At 41.0% G+C, this 21,159-nt stretch overlaps 1 protein-coding gene across 4 annotated transcripts in view; it reads right to left on the bottom strand.

The window, feature by feature from the left end:
* LOC133424281 (palmitoyltransferase ZDHHC3-like) overlaps positions 1 to 21,159 on the bottom strand; it is a 38,373-nt gene that overhangs the window by 8,422 nt on the left and 8,792 nt on the right. For 2 of the 4 annotated variants that reach the window (XM_061714785.1, XM_061714793.1), the window contains exons 4-6: positions 17,454 to 17,550; positions 16,619 to 16,700; positions 13,611 to 13,741 (exon numbers count right to left, since the gene is read on the bottom strand). In XM_061714785.1, coding sequence (XP_061570769.1) covers positions 13,611 to 13,741; positions 16,619 to 16,700; positions 17,454 to 17,550 — 310 coding nt within the window. Of the gene's footprint in view, positions 1 to 7,607; positions 8,353 to 13,610; positions 13,742 to 16,618; positions 16,701 to 17,453; positions 17,551 to 21,159 lie in introns of those variants that run through there. The other 2 variants (XM_061714808.1, XM_061714801.1) reach the window with 2 other exon arrangements.

The following is a 21,159-nucleotide window of genomic DNA, read 5'->3' as shown; positions in this document are numbered from 1 at the left end:
AATCTCGAAATTTCGACTTTTTTCTCAACATTTCGACTTTTTTCTCGAAGTGCACAATAAAAATAAATCTTCCTCTCTCCAATATTTTCAGCCGTAATACTCGTCCGTACAGAGCCGACGGGCCGAGGCCTTCCTTCCCGCACTGGAGCGCGGCGTCGCAACGCGCTCCTTCTGCCGCTCACAGGGGCTCAAGTTCACCGATGGCCTTTACTCTCAGCTGAATAATTTAGAAAAAAGTTTATGACGAGCCGGCTGAATCTGTTCTGATGGGAATTTAAATGTTTGTGTTCTCCCAGAGGCGTTGGAGCTGCTGAACAGAGAGGAACGCTCGGACGACACGCAGCCGTCACACTAAAGCAGGGAGTGCTGGTATTAAGGTAGAAATGCCGTAAAATCAAATGCAGATATATAGGAAAAACAACAGGATTCATATCTGCAGTGCAAAGATGAATATATATATATATATATATATATATATATATATATATATATATAAAAAATGTAATCCAAAATGTACAATTGGAAGGAAAAAGAAGTTGGTGTAAATAAAAGACTTTGACAACCACATGCGGTCAAAGCTCCTCTGAACCAAACTTACGTCTCAACACTTCAAACAAAGTCTCCCAAGAAATACGCAACAGAAATGTTAGGACAGTATGGATTTATAATTAGTTTACAGATTTATTCAAATTATTCATTGCAGAAGGTATAAACCTCAAATTTTGGTGTTTTCTGTCATCCTCTCATGTCGTTAGCCCATGTGCAGTTCAGAAGAAACATGTAAATAAAATCTTTTTTTAAGGAATGAATGTGTATTAAAATACAGGTAAAGAAAGATCATTGAGGAAGAGAGGAAAACAATCCTGAATCACCTTAATATATAAAATAGTCAGCAAGTAAAAGTAAATCCGACACCAAAACAACAAAGGATTTCAAAGCTACTTAAAGATGGTAAAATCAGCACAGAGCAGAAAATTACGTTTGTTGTCACCGGTCAACGTTGTCCAACATTCATAGAAACAAAATAGAAACACAGTAGACCACGGCCACTGTTGCCATGACAACAGACAGAAACGTGAAACGTTACCATGACTCACACCGTCGAAGAAGACAAGGTGACAGTGACTAGTCCTGGGCTACTAGTCCTGGGCTGCTAGTCCTGGGCTGCTAGTCCTGGGCTACTAGTCCAGGGCTACTAGTCCCGGGCTACTAGTCCCGGGCTGCTAGTCCTGGGCTGCTAGTCCTGGGCTACTAGTCCTGGGCTGGTAGTCCTGGGCTACTAGTCCTGGTCTGCTAGTCCTGGGCTGCTAATCCTGGGCTGCTAGTCCTGGGCTACTAGTCCTGGGCTGCTAATCCTGGGCTGCTAGTCCTGGGCTGCTAGTCCTGGGCTGCTAATCCTGGGCTGCTAGTCCTGGGCTGCTAGTCCCAGGCTACTAGTCCCGGGCTACTAGTCCCGGGCTGCTAGTCCTGGGCTACTAGTCCAGGGCTACTAGTCCCGGGCTACTAGTCCTGGGCTGCTAGTCCAGGGCTACTAGTCCTGGGCTACTAGTCCTGCGCTGCTAATCCTGGGCTGCTAGTCCTGGGCTACTAGTCCTGGGCTGGTAGTCCTGGGCTACTAGTCCTGGGCTGCTAGTCCTGGGCTGCTAATCCTGGGCTGCTAGTCCTGGGCTACTAGTCCTGGGCTGCTAATCCTGGGCTGCTAGTCCTGGGCTGCTAGTCCTGGGCTGCTAATCCTGGGCTGCTAGTCCTGGGCTACAAGTCGTGGGCTACTAGACCTCCGCTGCTAGTCCTGGGCTGCTAGTCCTGAACTACAAGTCCTGGGCTACTAGACCTCCGCTGCTAGTTCTGGGCTCCTAGTCCTGGCCTGCTAGTCCTGGGCTACTGGTCCTGGGCTGCTAGTCCTGGGCTACTAGTCCTCGACTGCTAGTCCTGGGCAGCTATACCTGGGGTACTTGTCCTGGGCTGCTAGTCCTGGGCTACTAGTTATGGACTGCTAGTCCTGGGCTACTAGTTATGGACTGCTAGTCCTGGGCTACTAGTTATGGACTGCTAGTCCTGGGTTACTAGTCCTGGGCTATTAGTCCTGGGCTACTAGTCCTGGGCTACTAGTCCTGGACTACTAGTCCTGGGCTGCTAGTCCTGGGCTGCTAGTCCTGGGCTACTAGTCCTGGGCTACTAGTCCTGGACTACTAGTCCTGGGCTACTAGTCATGGGCTGCTAGTCCTGGGATACTAGTCCTGGACTGCTATTCCTGGGCTGCTAGTCCTGGGCTACTAGTCCTGGGCTGCTAGTCCTGGGCTGCTAGTCCTGGGGTACTAGTCCTGGGCTACTAGTCCTGAACTACTAGTCCTGGGCTACTAGTCCTGGACTACTAGTCCTGGGCTGCTAGTCCTGGGCTACTAGTCCTGGACTACTAGTCCTGGGCTGCTAGTCCTGGGCTACTAGTCCTGGGCTGCTAGTCCTGGGGTACTAGTCCTGGGCTACTAGTCCTGGGCTACTAGTCCTGGGCTGCTAGTCCCGGGCTGCTAGTCCCGGGCTACTAGTCCTGAACTACTAGTCCTGGGCTACTAGTCCCGGGCTACTAGTCCTGAACTACTAGTCCTGGGCTGCTAGTCCTGGGCTACTAGTCCTGAACTACTAGTCCTGGGCTGCTAGTCCTGGGCTACTAGTCCTGAACTACTAGTCCTGGGCTACTAGTCCCGGGCTACTAGTCCTGAACTACTAGTCCCGGGCTACTAGTCCTGAACTACTAGTCCTGGGCTGCTAGTCCTGGGCTACTAGTCCTGGGCTACTAGTCCTGGGCTACTAGTCCTGGGCTACTACTCCTGGGCCGAGGGTGGTGTGAGGTTATTTATCAGGTAAAGGACCGGGACAGACGGAGGTTATTTACTCGACAGTAAATGCTCTGACAAAGTTAGCCAGGACTTTGCTTCAGGAAAGACGTCCCAACTCAGGGTTGTAAATGTAAACAAAATGATATTTAATTGGAAACAAAAGTCCTTTGCAACTATTTCACTTTGAGTTTTTTTTATAAATAAACGTGTTTCCTGAACCTGGATCTCTGGGCCTCCACACCAAACCCTCAAAACCCCAAACAATCAGTCTTCCTTAGATCATCATCAGCTCTGACGAAGCAAACATTCAGAAAAATACTAATATAATATGACCGTATGTCTAAATATCATTTTTCTTTCCCGTAGTACCCGAGCCTACCTGAAATCCCTGACGTCATTACTGACGGGTTAAACTTTACCCTCCCACCTTTATTAAGTAACGGGGAACATATTGGGTTTGGGCTGTCATGGAATAAATAAACAAATTAAAGATTTAAGGAGTTTCTGTTGGTTGCAGCTGGATGTCCATACCGTCCCAACTTACCCTCCCTACCCATCTGTTGTCCTTTTCACATTCCAGTCCGATACAAAGATTTCATGTTGCCAGATATTACATATTAGTTGTAGTGTCTACACACTACAACTACCATGATATTGCAGCATAGAGGTCAGAATTAGAAGTTGGTGGAGGGAAATATTTAAAGAATCAGTCAATGGAATTTCAACTAGCAAGAGCGAATGTAAATTTATAAGTACATGATTACATAATTGTATACAGTTTGACATAATATTCATTTGTTTTACCACCATGCGGACCCATGATCACATTCACAGTACATCTCTGAAGATGCAGAAGCATCATCATCATCATCATCAGACCTGCACCTCATGTTCCCAAATGTTTGACCGTTTCTTACATTGACCCGTCCATCTAAACGTAGCCGGCCTGAAGGAACAAAGCTGGAATAAAAGCCAACCGAGGCCTGATGTCGCATCGCTCCCCCATCTGGTCGCGTGGAGGCGTGCACTTTAATATTTCAACCTCATCCGTGTTTACATTTATTTTAATTAGGGATGCCCCGATACCATTTTTTTCACACCAAGTACGAGTATTTTAATTTGTGTACTTGCCGATACAGAGTACCGATACGATACTTCTAGCACAAAAATAACTAGGCTAAAAATGCAATGAATTGGAAGACAGGTTTTATTTGCAACAGATAAATTCAATAAAAATAAATAAAATAAGTAAAATAACTATTTTAAACAAAAAATAATCTTTCTGTGTAAATAAAAAGTCTCCACACTTGCACTGTCTGCTGCTTCCGCCTGCCTGCGGTCCCCACCCCCGGTCATCCCGCTGCTGCTTCCACATGCCTGCTGCGCTGCTGAAGTCCCTGACCCCCCAGTCTGGCATCCGGCAGGAGGGTCCCCCCTTATGAGCCTGGTCCTGCTCAAGGTTTCTTCCCTCCTAAAGGGGAGTTTTGGGCTTAAGTTTGGCTTAAGGCTTTTATCCCACTATGGGAGTTTTTACCTGCCATTGTTTATGTAATAATTGCTCGGGGGTTTATGTTTATGTTTATGTTCTGGATCTCTGGAAAGCGTCTAGAGACATCTGTTGTATTAGACGCTATATAATTGAATTGAACTGTCTTCACATTTAAGAAAATATCAAACATATAACATATCAATGAAACATCATATCGAGGCTCCATTGCGTCGAGAAGACTGTGAAATCCTTCTCTTTTGCAGAACCGGAGCTAATGTTACTGTTGTGGTCTTGCAGTATTATTAGCAAACTCTGTATACTCAGCTTTATGATGCGTTTTGAGATGTTTTATCAAGTTGCTGGTATTAAACGACGTATTCTCCTTCCCTCCTCTTGTCACCTTAGCAGCAGTAGCTTCAGTCTGTCTTGCTTCTGTCGTCGTCCCTTATTCTGAAATATGTCCAACTGCTGACGTCCCACTGCATTAATTGTTGCTAACTTGCCTGAAACGGAGCTGCCAGTCTCACTCATGTATCACTCTCTTCTCACTCATGTATCACTCTCTTCTCACTCATGTATCACTCTCTTCTCATCACCACGCTGACTGCAGCGCAACATCTCCCCCTAGAGTCATTAACCAGTAATTACAGCAACAATGAAGTATCGGTGCCTGGTATCGGAGAATTTTTGCGAGTATATGAGAGCAGTATCGGTAACGGTACCAGTATCGGTATCGCGGCATCCCTAATTCTAATGCAATGAATCAATACAAAAAAACTAAATAAATATCAATTCAAGCACATGGCCAGAGAAAAATAAACTTTTAATCTCATGTGACTCGTGATTATTCAACCAAAGGCTTGATGGATACAATATAGGAATATGTGACGTGTACCATCCTGTTACCAAGCCAGAATATTCACGTTAATGTGCAGCAGGCCGAGATTCCCACTGCAATGACGCAGAGAGCGATGTCAACATCGATTTGATGGCTGCCTCACGCTCCACGCCCTCATTTGCATAAAGCACAGCTCAACGTTGTGACGCCCTGTCTTCCCAAGATCCCTAGCGCAGGAAAATGAATGGAATGCATGTCATGCAAGGAGCAATGGACATCTATACTAAGACACAAAACTGAAAGAACTAATCAGCGACAGAGGGGAGACATACGGGAGAGTATTAGGACCAGGCAGGAGAAAAATAAAAACAATATTTTAGAGGAGGAAGATTTGTTTTTCATTATGCACTTCGAGAAAAAAGTCAAAATGTCGAGAAAAAAAAGTCGAAATGTCGAGAAAAAAGTCGAAATGTCGAGATTAATGTTGAAGTACAATTTTGAGAAAAAAGTCAAAATTTTGTGAATAAAGATGAAATGTTGAGAAAAAAGGCGAAATTTCGACTTTATTCACAAAATTTTGACTTTATTCTTGAAATTGTATTTCAACATTAATCTCGACATTTCGACTTTTTTCTCGAAGTGCATAATGAAAAAAAAATCTTCCCCTCTCAAATATTTTTTCTCCTGCATGGCCCTGATACTCTTCCGTTCCATCTTCATGCTGAAGTGAAAAACTGAGCGTCAAATTTGTTTCCATCGTCTTCAATTTATTCTCAGCAGATTTGGCCTGTCCATGAAACAGTTTGGATGAAACCACCACCGTTGATGCATTGGGCACCGTAGAAAGGGTCGGTTTGAGAACGATCCTCTTTTTCAGAAATATTCCAGCTTCGTCCCACAGTCCTAAAACGTGCATGTTAGCTTGATTGTAGGCATGTGTGTGAGCGTGCATGGTTGTCTGTCTACAAATGTGGCCCTGGAATGAGCTGGGAGAGGCTCCAGCTAGGGTTGCCAACTCCCTGAACAATCAATAAGGGACACCTCATCAACCAGATTGCCTTCAACCTTCCTGGCGTGGTACATTTTTTTAGCCCCTTTTTTGTGAGTGAAACAATTTTTTAACTATTTGATTCGAACCTGAATTGAATTAGATGCATATTTTTGAATGCCATGAACACATGGAAAACAAATTATTATCCAGCAATTCACTTAAATACAAAATAACAAAATGAACTGAATAAAATAAGTATCTTTCTTAAACAGAAACCTGTCCTGCTTAACTTTAAATTGTATAAATTAGCAGCAAGATGGTCAAAATGGACGGCTTTCTTGTTAAGTAAGGGAGTGAGTGGGGATTAGGTAACCTACAACATAGGCTTATTGAAGACATGGCAACAACTGTTCTGGTACTGTGACTATTTTGTTTTGTTTGTTATATACCTTCAAAAATTTAAATATAAAACAATAGAAAGAAAGCAGAACATCCATTCTGTAATAGTGCACATTTTTAATGCAATAACAAAAGTGCAAACAGAAAGTGTGTAGAAAACTTGTAAACATATTTGTGCCTCAAAGGCCATGACTGTAGCTACAGTTGGAGTAAAACAGAAAATAATAACTTGTGAACTCAACAGCTCAATGCCTTCTTATGACTATGTTTTGACTCTCACAGTAATACGGGACAAAGTGCGTCCCTTTTCAGCTTAATACGGGACTTACTTTAGTTTATAAATACGGGACGATTCCGTTTTTCAAGGGACGGTTGGCAACCCTAGCTCCAGCAGACCCTCGTGACCCTGCACAGGACTAATGGATGGATGGATGGATGGATGGATGGATGGATGGATGGATGGATGGATGGATGGATGGATGGATGGATGGATGGATGGATGGATGGATGGATGGATGGATGGATGGATGGATGGATGGATGGATGGATGGATGGATGGATGGATGGATGGATGGATGGATGGATGGATGGATGGATGGATGGATGGATGGATGGATGGATGGATAAGTATGCTATTCCCATGTTTGGCACGTCCATTCACTGATTTAATCCTTTATTCGATTATCCTCCAGCCTGTTGCTCTAAGCTTTCCTCCTTTTCTGCAAATGAGCTGGGATTTCATCATGTTACACTGCAAAAACTTAAAATCTTAACAAGAATATTTGTCTTATTTCTAGTTAAAATGTCTAATTTTGAGTCAAAAAAAAATCTCATTACACTTAAAACAAGACTCATCACTGAAAAAAAACAACAATTTTCACCTGTTTCAAGTAGATTTTCACTTAAAATAAGTAGAAAAATCTGCCAGTGGAACAAGATTTTTTTGCTTGTAATGAGAAGATAAATCTTGTTCCACTGGCAGATTTTTCTACTTATTTCAAGTGAAAATTTACTTGAAACAGGTGAAAATTGTCAAATAAGTAATTTTTCTGGTAATGACTCTTGTTTTAAGTGTAATGAGATTTTTTGGACTGAAAATTTTAACTAGAAATAAGACAAATATTCCTGGTAAGATTTTGAGTTTTTGCAGAGTAGGGGGCTTTTTCCACTCACTCCGTTATAAATTAACAATATTTTCCAGGGATATACGTTTGTTAATACTACAAAACGAATCGGCATGGCCAGACACTGTCAGGAAAGACAAAGTGATTGTTGTTTTCCTTTTTTTCTTTTTTTTGGGGGGGGGCAACCCTTACATGAATGTAAGCTGGACAATAAAGCAAGAAAGGATAAGAGATTTTGATACAAAAGAAAGAGGATCAGATAAAACAGATTCATCACATGGTTGGCAAACAAGACTCAGGCTGACAGTGTTTTCTTTTTCTCTGCAACTCGACTCACTCAAGGCAACACAAAATAAACATATAGCGCACTTAGTTGGCAACACAGAAGAAAAATAAAAGCATGTGAAAAGCGGTCCATGGCTAAAGTCAGATATACAGAGTGAATCCCGTTGAGCAGTGGGAGCAGTGGGAGCAATGGGGCTTCCATAGCTGAGCTGGGTGCGGTTGGACTGGAGACCTCACACCACATACTGGTAGGTCTCAGCCTTCCCGTGGTCGGGGGTGGAGAAGGGGCTAAACCACAACAAGGAGAACGGGTGTCCAAATACTGCCCTCATGTTCATCCACTTAGTTTTTTTAGCCCATCTTCTCTCTTCCTTTTTCAACTGCTCTATGCCCTGAAAATGAGAGACAACCAAACTTCAGTTGGTCTGTTTTTCTTGAACCCACTGAGTTATTCACAAACCAAATCCAAATGCCCGTTCTTTTTAATAAACACCAAGAGAGAATCTGGGTCGATAGAGGGAATGCATTGACGTCACATTCCTACTGGACCACGCCATCTTACTCTCACTGAGTGGCAAAAATCAGCAAAAATGGCTGCAACTAGTGGAGAAGACGGGATAAATTAAAGGCAGTTGGACTTGACAGTGACCCGTACAGTTACCCTAAGAACCAGTGGTCCATGGACATTAATATTTGGTACAGTTACCCCAAGAACCAGTGGTCCATGGACATTAATATTTGGTACAGTTACCAAGAACCAGCGGTCCATGGACATTAATATTTGGTACAGTTACCAAGAACCAGTGGTCCATGGACATTAATATTTGGTACAGTTACCAAGAACCAGTGGTCCATGGACATTAATATTTGGTACAGTTACCAAGAACCAGTGGTCCATGGACATTAATATTTGGTACAGTTACCCCAACAACCAGTGGTCCATGGACATTAATATTTGGTACAGTTACCAAGAACCAGTGGTCCATGGACATTAATATTTGGTACAGTTACCAAGAACCAGTGGTCCACGGACATTAATATTTGGCCATGAATCCAGTTTCCTGATATTTATATGTACTTAATTTCTACGCCGGGGAAATACACGAAGCAAAGCTTGAAGGCTTACAAAAGTCTTGACGCTTGGTCCGACTTCAAGGCAGGATTTGTTGGTGAAATTAAAGTGATGAGGACACCGAACTTTATGATTTGACCGTTTAACGTTAGCTACCCAAAAATCCAACATTACCTGATACAAAATGGGAACCACAAATCAACGTTTCGGTGCCTCCAGTTGTTTCTGTGAATTGCAGCGACCCATTTGTCTCTCTTAAGCTTATTTTTCGGCAGCCTGTAAAACGATAACTACAATCTTCTAAATCTATAAGTACAGTCGATCGCACAACAGCTCTTTCCCATTTTAGATGTTTTCCAGTTGCTCAAACTGAAAGTTTACGCTGCCACTCAGTCTTTCTGCCACTCAGTCTTTCTGCCACTCAGTCTTTCTGCCACTCAGTCTTTCTGCCACTCAGTCTTTCTGACACTCAGTGGGCGTAACCCGCTGTGAAGTCGCATCTGTGACGTCATGTGCATTCCCTCTATAATTCCAACTGTGGGTGTTTTCTGTACAGGGATAATATAGATTTTTGCAGGCCTTAGTTCTCCCCTCCCCCAATGAGATGTACAACTCTGACTTCGTCAAAGTCTGAGTCAGTACGTACACATGCAGCGATTCAACATGGTTGCAGATCTGATCAGATAATGACATGCAGAAGATTGGATCACTTGTCTGATCACACATGCTGTTCTGAGATCAGACTGAATCAGATTGAATAAGCCACTGTAACCAGAGCATGGCTGACTCCGTGACGCTAGGTGGCGCTGTACCCAAGGTAACCATTTCAACAAAGAGCCACTTCCGGTTGACCTCCGCTTAACAACAAGGAAAGGAAAAAGTGCATTCTCACTGCTTTCCTATTAATAATCTGTCTAAAACAGCCTTTCTCAACCTTTTTTCAGTCATGACACCTTTCAAAAGTGAATAAAATCTCACGACACCCCAGAGTAAAATACAATTAAAAACCGCGGTGTGAACCGGCCGTTCAAAGTGAAGCCTGATTTATGGTTCCGCGTTAAATCGACGCAGAGCCTACGCCTACGTAACGTACGCGGCAAAGCGCACCGTACGTGTGCGTCGCCGCATAACCTACGGCGTAATCTCTGCGTCGGTTAACGCAGAACCATAAATCAGATTTAAGGCTGCAGCGGCGTGTGAGCGACGGATGACTGAGGGAGAAGAGTTTCTCCAGGAAAGGAAGGCAGCGCCGGCCAAGTTCTGCCACAGTTTGCAGATGGATTGTTGATGCGTGGGCTAACTTGTCTGCTGGGACTATTTTGCGAGCTTTTGCAAAAGCGTGCATTTCCGAGGCGCCGCACGGCACGGAACGTGACTCTGACAGCGAGGAATTCGGACTGGCACAGCTGATTTAGCGGAGGTCTTTAATGCAGAAACAGAGGATGAGACTTCGATGGGTTTGATTAATGTAAAAACTGAAATAAAGTAGCCTACAATCAAACAAAGTTTTGCTCCCGCTGTATTTTTAAATATGCACGCTTGTGTGTGTGTTCTTGTGTGTGTGCCTTTTCGGTCGGTGCGCCGTGTGTGTTTTAAATACAGAAATGACACAAGACTGAGGCTATGCCTTTCCACACGGCGCCCGTATGGTCGCGAAAATACAGTATTTATATATGAAATGTCAGAATAGGAAATATTTTGACGACACCCCTGAAGCAGTCAAACGACACCCCAGGGTGCTACTTCTGAGCAGCGTCGCGTCCTCTCCTTTCACTTCCGGGTGAATCCCCTCCCCCGGGGGAAAACCCCACCCGGGGGAAAATCTCGAGCATGCGCAGACTGTAATATCCATGTCCCGTACACATGGCATTAACAAGGCGGTTGCGACTGGCTTATCTAGGTGCTCCAAGCGGGTTGATGAATCCGGTTTGACCAGGTTGACTTGACCAGCTTATGGTGTTCACATGCAGTTTAAAAGTCTGTCAGATGTCTCAAACCTATCTGCAACCAGCTTGAATCGCTGCATGTGCACGTACTGAGTGACACGGTGACAACTTTTCTCTACATCTGACCTAGAGTTGCAGACAAAAAGAAGTTCAAGGCAGAGAAAGGAGTTTGGTTTGGTTGACTTTCAGTTGACAAGCGCAAAGGAACACCAAACATCTCAGGACAGGGGTTCCTACGGAAGAGTGTTAGGGCCAGGCAGGAGAAAAATAAAAATAATATTTTAGAGGAGGAAGATTTTTTTGCCATTATGCACTTCAAGAAAAAAGTCGAAATGTCGAGATTAATGTTGAAGTATAATTTCGAGAAAAAAGTCAAAATGTCGAGAAAAAAGTCGAAATGTTGAGAATAAGTCGAAATGTCGAGAATAAGTCGAAATGTGGAAATAAAAGTCGAAATATCGAGAAAAAAGTAAAAATATCGAGATTAATGTTGAAGTACAATTTTGAGAAAAAAGTCGAAATGTTGAGAAAAAAGTCAAAATTTCATGAATAAAGTCGAAATGTCGAGAATAAAAAGGCGAAATTTCGACTTTATTCTTGAAATTGTATTTCAACATTAATCTCAACGTTTTGACTTATTTCTCGACATTTCGACTTTTTTCTCGAAGTGCACAATAAAAAAAAAAAATCTTCCCCTCTCAAATATCTTTTTTCCTGCCTGGTCCTAATACTCTTCCATAGGTTCGTTCTCCAACTGATTCATTAACAAATGCATCTCTAGATTGAAAACAGATTTATTTCTGCCCTTTAGGAAGAGCAGAAGTTTGTCCTCACACACGACCAACCCCTCTGAAAACAGAAACCTCATGGTTAGGTGTTGGCAGGTTGTCCCTGTTCAGGGCTGACAGCTTCCATAAACGGCTGTATTTACAACATTTAAGATCAGTACTGGCGGGCAGGGGTGTGCACTAGTGGCATCATCAGCACAATAATATGTCACAATCAGAAATATTACCGTCTTCTCTTATCTGTTAAAATGAAGGTATGAAAATGCTCATGCACGACAGATGTGAATCTGTAATTCAAACGAAGCCGTGGTTGCAAACTCTGGATTTTCAAAAGTGTAATCAAGTGTGACATAAATATCCATGAAAGAATGGGTGCAAAGCAGACATCCGAGCAAAGGGTTAGGCTTCAACGGGGGACTAGAATCGGCCACGCTGGCTGGGGTGTGCTCTTCCAGCCTTCTACTCCTTAATTGAACCCTTCATTAGTTGTAAAATGTTTTAATCATTCCAGAATATCCCCATTATTTAGCCAACTGCAAATCTGTGCAAGCAACTGCATCTTATTCTACATTACTATGTCACAACAATAGGAATATTTATGTCATAATTACATAGGTTGATAAACCTGGAAATTTACTGTTAGCGACACAAAAATTGATGACCAACAACAATTTTCCCATGTCAGTAAATTTGGTGTTATGATAAAAGAAAAGTTTATTGTGCATTTATCGTTATCAAGGTAAAACTGCCTAATTTATCGTGGTATTGATTTGAGGTCATATCACCCAGCCCTTTTTAACAACTCGTGCTTTTTAATATTTTACCTCTTTTCTTATCATTTTATTTCATTTTATTTGTTATTTACTGTTTAATTGCGTCTTGCCGCTTTTAATGTTGATGTAAAGCACTTTGAATTACCTGGTGTTGAATTGTGCTATACAAATAAATGGGGATGGGAATTTTTTGAACCATAACCTTTAAACGGAAGAGTATTAGGACCAGTATATACTAATATTTTAGAAGAGGAAGATTTTTTATCATTATGCACTTCGAGAAAAAAGTCGAAAAGTCAAAAAAAAAGTCGAAATTAATGTTAAAGTACAATTTCGAGAATAAAGTTGAAATATTGAGAAAAAAGTCAAAATTTCCAGAATAAAGTCAACCTTCTGAGACTATAACAAACAGCGTGTTGTTCTTTATAAGAATGATCTGAATTATTTAACTTTAATTGCAGTTGTTGCACAGATGAACAGAAGAACATGAATTAGAATTGATTACAGTTATTTACAAATTAAAATGTAATAATTGGCTGCTGCACTAAAAAAAATGCAGGCAGGAACGTTGCCTTGGCGACAGTGAACACATGAATGCAATTTCACCAGAAAAGCAAAAACAGAGAGATATATAAGAGTCCCATTTGAGGAGGGAAGATGGGGAAAAGGGCTGTTGGGTGGAAATGGATGTAAAAGTGCTGATATCAGACCAAACCTCCGTTTAGAAGCAGCGTTTACAGAAGTAAACAGTCACTAACAGAGCATGACAGCATAGCAATCTCTTAAAAACTGCAATCTTCTGCTTCCTGGGTGTGTCTGCCAGACTGAAGGTGGTTTGCTTTCTGGCAGTTACACACTTTACACACTGTTTTGAGCAGAAACTTGTGAGCTACTCTTTTCACGCTCCGCTCGTCTGGCTGCAGGAAGCCAGACGTCCGAGGTTGAAGGTTAAAACGGGTTTGAGTGAAATAAAAGTGTATGAGTAGCACAGAGGGAGGTTTGAGCAGAGAAAGGATCTACTCAAAGAGGAGTAGAGGAGCAATGCAAAAGGTCACTAAACGGGTCACTTACAGTCTCATCGGTACAGATGGAGTGGACTTGGGTGCCGAACATCACAGAGGTGAAGATGAGGAAGAGGAGGCCTTCAAAGCACAGGAGTATGAGGAGGATGACTGTTGCTGGAGGAGAGAAGGAACTGCACTCTGGGGGATGGAGGGACATCGAAGTAAAAGGCCACGAAGAAGTTTGAGAAAACTACAGACTACTGGGTTCTAGGAGCAGCACATGTAACAGTGAAGGAGCTCTAGGAGGCAGGGAAGGAAATGTGCACCGCTTCACCTCTGTTGCAGTTAGGCCTGTGTTGAAAAAAATAGATTTTCCCCATTCTAAATCGATTCTCATATTAATTCCAAAAATCGATTTGTATATTTAAAGATCGATTTTTTTTTCATCATTACAACTTTTGGTATTTTTTTGTTTATACCCAAAAAAGGAATTTTGGTTGGACACGAGAATAACTGGTGCCATGTTTTTTTTTTTACCTTTAAATATGTTTAAAGGTATGAAAACATTAAAGTTTTCAGTTATAATTGCATAAATTGTCTATATTTCATTACTTTATATACGGTCTTGGGGTTACATTTGGTTACAAAATGCTAAAAGCCAAATTTAAAAAAATGTAAAACCGAAATAGACCAAAAATGGAAAAAAAATTAAACGGCATGTGGGAAAAATAAAAGTAATTTCATCCGTCTCTGTTTTCTCCCTGGATCTGTTTGATAATTCTGCTCCACAAAATGTTTCTGAAAGCAGTTCTATCAGCATTCTGGGAGCTGATTGGTCCTTACAGCATCATTAGCTGACAATACTTGCTGTTGAATCTCAATATAATACTAGTATATGTTGCAGAACTACAGTCATATAATTATGCAACAGCTGAAAAAACAGTTTTAATAACACTAACCCAAAACAATATCAGAATCAAATCAAATCTTGATAATCGATTCTGAATCTTAAGAATTGGAATCGAATCGATTCTTGACATTTGAATGGATCCCCAGCCCTAGTTGTAGTGAAGAACGAATGCAACTTAAGAAAAAGAAAACAGCTGTGCAACCACACACTGAGATCAGTCAGTATAACAATCCAAATGATACTGAGATGCTTTTACATGAAAATCAAAAGACGACAATAAACCAAATCAGCAGGCCCTGGAGAGTCTGGATGAGACCGGGGCAGACGTGGGGAAAACGTGTAAGCGCCACACAGAAGGGCCCGACCGTGAAGCCACCACCTGGCCACGCTGGGTAATCCAAATAAAAACTGTAATTCTCCAACCTGAAATGTATTAATTGTATTTTTATAGACCAATCTTCAAAAAAACAATTACAGACAACATTTTAAAGGCCACATGCTGAAACAGAGCCGGCCCAAGGCATAAGCGAACTAAGCGGCTGTATTTTTTTTATGTGTTTTATTTTATTCATTTTATTCGACCAGCAAAGGCAGCAAAAGTCTGTTTCATGATCCAACTCTGAGGTGCAGATGTTCATAAACCTGGTGCTGAGGAGAGAATTAAAAAGGGATCTAGACGATAAGGAACGACCAGATCTACCAGGAGCTCTGTCTCTTCATAGCTGCTCACGGCTCCAGCTGACTTTTCAGCAGCGCCGAGACAAACTAAAAGAAAAGCGTTGCTGCTTGAAGATTCTCTCTCTCTCATTTTTTAACTTGATATCAAACACAAGCCACAGACCCAGCAGCACATCTATCATCTCCTCCAGGTTCTACATCTTTAGTGTTGTCTTATTCATTTAGATACACAATCAAATACGTCACTGCAGCTTCTCTCCAACCTCCTACTTCTCATCTGGGTGTTGAAAAGAAACGAGGGCGTGTCGAGTCAGGCTGAGTAGGTACTAGTGGAAAAACGCCAATAAAGTCAGCCCGACTGCCATGTCTCTTTTGTCCTCTGGAGTCTGAAATGACCCTGCTGGGATTCACTGACACTCATAACATATAACACTATATAAACTATATATAAACACACACAATACTTCAGGCGGGTACGTAACGTGAGATTTAAGAAGAATAACTTTGAAAACTGGAGTTGACTTTGGCCAAAGCTATTGTATAATAAATATGTTTTATCAAATGTACATTTATAAGCAATATTCTTTGTTCAGTATTTCATGTCAGTATCCTGAATTTGATCCCAGAGTCGTCCCCGTTCTGGGATGGTTTGATCCACTCCCGACTGAGACACTGGCACATAACTGCAGCTGTCAATCATTTCTGTGCCTCCCTTTGTTTTTCTCAACTAGGGCCAACAGACCTTGCTTATATAAAAGTAAACTATTTTTTAATAATATAATTAAAAAATAATATATATATATGGATATATATATATAGATATATATATAGATAAATAATATATATATATATATATATATATATATATATATATATATATATATATATATATATATATATATATATAATATATATATATATAAAACAAATAATAATAAATTAAGAAAAAATAAAAAAATACATATATATTATATAAAATAAATAATACATAAAAAAGAATATATATATATATATATAAATAAATTAAATATATATGATATATAAAAAATGCATATATATATATATATATATATATATATATATATATATATCAATTCATATTTATTTCGAGCATGCCTATATGCCTTAGGCTTTTACCAACATGGTATTAACCATTAATATATATGCAGACAAAGTAGGAAGTAGGAAGAAAAAGGAAAAAAAAAATAAAATTAAAATTAAAAGAATAAATAAAAGTAAGCTATTGCTTTTTGAGTTGAAACAAGATTTAATTTGGAGTCAGAATGACCCGAAGGACAACACGAGAAATAAATGATGTTGGTGATGAAATGGTGACATTACAAGCTGCTTTCATAAGAGCAAGTAAATTCAAATTTAAATTCCAAAAACGATGGACCAACACATCTCAAAGGTGGGTCATCACTTCAGATCTGCACTGTTGTTTTCTAGATTAGTCAAACTGAGCACTAAAAATAAGAAATACTCACTGGTCCAATCATCTTCAAAGCAGTAGAGGAAATGGAAGACCACCATGAGCAGAGCATGAAGAGAGACGAGTGCGATGTACATCTGGGTCGAGACAGAGAACAAATTGTGGAACAATTGTCGGCGCAGAGCAACAACAACCTGACGTGGATTTAACCAAGCCTTGATACACTCCAGCAGAAGGAGAACATTGATCTCTCAGCTGTTTTAACGTGTTCACTCAGCCCGTATTCGTTTTTAGAGACTCAGGCCACGTTTACACATAGCCGGGTATGTGAATTTACAAAAACGGATATTTCCCCATCTACGTTTTGAAAAATACCATCATTTACACGGACCTGTTAAGGTGCTATGAGCAGCCAAACCTACAGGGGGCAGTGTAACGAGAAGATAAAGCCAATCAGAATCCTGGAAATAAACATCAACAAATGACACGAGTAACTTCCAGTTACTTCCAAGATGAACGAGAGTCTTTGGTTTGGAGTGACAGAGAAGTGGAGTTACTTTTAAGTGTGACTTTAGAATATAAAACAAGTAAAATACAAGTAAATATTGACGGTGGCCAAACTAATTGTAAACACAGGTTGCACTCATGACGCTGGTGACGTTTCTGTCTCATAATGTGACGTTCTGAAGCCTAAATGTCCGTTTCTCTCTGTTTACAAGCAAACGTGAAGACGGAGTTTTTGCAAATCTCCACTTTGGCCGGAGTTTTCAGAAATGATGGTTTTTGGTGACTTTGAGCTTCGTTTTCGTGTAAACGAACGGCCAAAACGCATGAAAACACCACAGTTTTTGCTACGTGTAAACAGGGCCTCACTCTCTCAGTGCACGTACCGTGAAAAGCACAAAGTACTTTTGGTTGTTCTCCCCGACGCAGTTGTTGACCCACGGACAGTGGTGGTCCATCTTCCGTATGCACCTTTTGCAGACACTACAAGGCAAGGCAAGTTTATTTGTACAGCACAATTCAACACAAGGTAATTCAAAGTGCTTTACATCAACATTAAAAGCGGCAAGACACAATTAAACAGTAAACAACAAATACAATTAAATAAAATGATAAGAAAAGAGGTAAAATAATCATAATATAAAAATAATCCAGCAGGTACATCTCATTCTTACAATGACAAGAATTACATTTCTATACGGTCAAAACGTACAAAGACCAGGTTAAATACAGTATTACAAAAGTAATCTGTAACAATTCGTAAGGTGAATCGGACCAATTTGACAATTCTATGCCACAATGTCTGTTTCCAGGCCTTATTCACACAACTGACGAGAATTACGTTTCTAGACGGTCAAAACGTACAAAGGCTGTAAATAAAATAGCGATTGGAAAACAAACATTCAAAGAATTTTGAATCTGTTCTGAAAACCAGGACCATTATTTTCCACGGATAAAGTAGATTTTGTTTTAATGCATTTAGTGTCAGAGGAGGTTCCTGGTTTGGGGTTTGATGCCATACAGGATAGAGTGCAGCTGGTGAAAAATATCATTTGGACTTAATATTGTTGAATTTTAACTGCAACAGAGCATGAGGCGCGAGTCTGTTAACAGTGTTACTGCAATGGTGAAGGATGGATTTGTGTAAAGATTTTACCAAAGTGGAGCATGGCCCATCTTCTTTTTTTTTTTTTAACTACGTTTATTAAGATTTTCAATTTTTCATAAAGACAGGTACAAAGACAAAAAACAAGATTATGGTCAATATCTAGGTAGAGGCAGAACATATATGAACTACAATATAAAACATGGTATGTATCAGCAAAATGTAAAGTCAGAGCACAGAGTATGATAACAACAAAACAAACAAGACGCATAAGGATCAGAAGAAATGAAGCCTGGGTTTTTTTTTAATTGGTAGGCAGGATTCAATGATTATGGGACAGCAGACAATTGGATATTATCTTTAATGTGTTTCAGGAAAGGGTTCCACAATTTAGAAAAGGTTTTAGCAGAGCCTCTCATGGAATGCTTTGTTTTCTCTAGTTTCAAAGCATGGCCCATCTTGAAGAAAGTGTTAAAACAAGTCAAACTTCAGAGTAGCTTAAAGGAGCTGTATGTAAGAGCAATAATAAAACGAATCATAAAATGACCCCGATATGTCAACAGATTAAAAATCATGATCATTTCAGATACTTATGTCACTGACAACAGCACTCAAGCCAGGATATTCCAGTTTAAAAAGAGGAGTTGCAGCCCTCAACTGATGTTGATGTTGTCATTTTTTGTTTTGGCCTGAAGCTCCACCCTCCACCTATCTCCCAATCACCAAGTCAGTATTGTTTCTGAAGCTCCACCCTCCACCTATCTCCCAATCACCAAGTCAGTATTGTTTCTGAAGCTCCACCCTCCACCTATCTCCCAATCACCAAGTCAGTATTGTTTCTCAAGCTCCACCCTCCACCTATCTCCCAATCACCAAGTCAGTATTGTTTCTGAAGCTCCACCCTCCACCTATCTCCCAATCACCAAGTCAGTATTGTTTCGGCATCCGGGTTGCCAGCTCGGCTCTAATTATCGCAGCCATGGCAGCCTACGTTCCTGCTGCATTCTGCAGCCTACCTGGCAACCTCTGGTCGGGGGGAGGAGGGGGAGGGTACACGCCGCTCAACAATATTTTGAAAGTGACTGCAGTACCAGTTTTGGACATTTCTTACACACGGCTCCTTTAAGCAATAACGTAATACAATTAATGAGATCATGTTAAATTATAATAATCTAGATGTAAAAACTAGCTATTAACACTTAAATATGAGGGTTACAAAGTACATCTTTCAGCCCAAATACATACCAGTAAAAGAAGAAGGCAACATAACATGGAAACACTTAAATACAAGTGGCACATGAAGCTGCTGCTGTTCACCTTTAGTCTGACACTATGAAACCAATCACTGTGACTCACCAATGACAATGTTGATGTGGACAAGTGATGCATCTTGTACAAGACTGTCAGACATATTTCACACGTGTATTTCACACATGTAGGCTGTAGATGCATCCACAGCAGAGTTTTATCTATCACATCCCCTCCCTGATTATAACGTAGCTACAGAGACTCCCTCAACTCCCCGTCTCTGCTCTCGCTGTGTCACCTCTGAAAATGAGATTAAGATTAGGGGTGGGACGATACGGGTAATTCATAATTCAATACTGTGGCGATATGTGGCCCACGATAACGATAATATCACGATACACGATATCTACGATATTTGATATATTGTAGGAAATTTCATCAACGATATATCACAATATATGTGACTGAAAAAGGAAAAATACCCATAAAAAGGAAAACGTCTGTAGTTATGCATTTATTCAAAGCCAAAACTTCATACAATGTACAAAGAAAGTGCATTTGTATATTTCCTCACTGCCTCCTAGGCTTGTAAATGTAAACACTGTACAGCTGGACAAATTAAAGTGCATGAACAATAGTGCGGTGACAACCGCGTAAATCCATGATGTGTGTTGTAATAAAATATCAATATTTGCCGTCAGTTTATCGATTATTTATTGGGACAGAGAGCGCAACAATATATTGCAATATCAATTTTTTTCCCCACCACTAATTAAGATGCACTAAAAGGTTAAATCTTGGGCCGCCATCTTGGCTATCGGTCCACGAGACGTTCTTCTGAGACACACGCACCCACACGCACGCACGGCGTCCGCCTCAGCTGTGAGCTGCATTTCCTGGATCCGTGACGCCCGCGCTTCGGCGACCGACGAGAAGAGCCGCACGTCTACAAGTGACCGGCCCCCGCCGTGCCTCGAAGCCGCGTGAGAGGCTCTGTTCGATCCGAAAGCACGGCCCGGCCCAAGACGGGGCTCCACTGCTGTCCCGTTTCGTTTCAGGGAGAAGGAGACAGAAACCGAGAGACTCCGACTGAAAAACCCTGGCAGAAACATGAACAGCAGCTGAAAGAGCCTGCAGTCCCCCCAGATCCAGAGCCCGGAAGGCGTGAGGTTATGGTTTTGGGCAATCAGTTTAATTTAGAGCAGTTTAGAGCTAAATTTGTGTTCAACGTTGTTTACTCTATGCATATTACTGTTGTTTGTTCATTTTGTGGCGCCGTTTCGCCAGTTATTCACGGTTTAAACACCGTGATCGCCATTTCCCTTATTGCACGTGGTGTGATGAGGGCGCCGCCATCTTTATTGAGCCACGTTGTTTTGAGACACGGATGATCGGAAGATTTGCATCACGTGCTTTGTCTTTGATTTCTTTTCCTTTATGTAGTTAACGTTTGATTTTTGATTATTACTTTATGGTTAGTGTTTTTTATGTTTTTAATGTAGTGCCATCAGGATTTATCCAAGGTGTCGCTTTTCCACCTGCTTGACACCTAAATGTAAATAAATTCTGATTGATTTTAATGAGAGAAGTTGTTTGTGTTGTTTTGCACATATTTTGTCACAGTGGCTGATTTGACAAAGCCAGTGCCGAACTCGTAAGAGCCTTTAACATTATTCTGCAGATATAATAGCCTTTACTGTTATTCTGGTAGAATATTCCCTATTTTGAGACTGATTCTG

The sequence above is a fragment of the Cololabis saira genome, chromosome 3 (assembly GCF_033807715.1).
Source record: "Cololabis saira isolate AMF1-May2022 chromosome 3, fColSai1.1, whole genome shotgun sequence".
Taxonomy (NCBI): Eukaryota; Metazoa; Chordata; class Actinopteri; order Beloniformes; family Belonidae; genus Cololabis; species Cololabis saira.
Note: the sequence above shows the minus strand (reverse complement) of the source record. Positions and strands in the feature narration are given on the sequence as shown.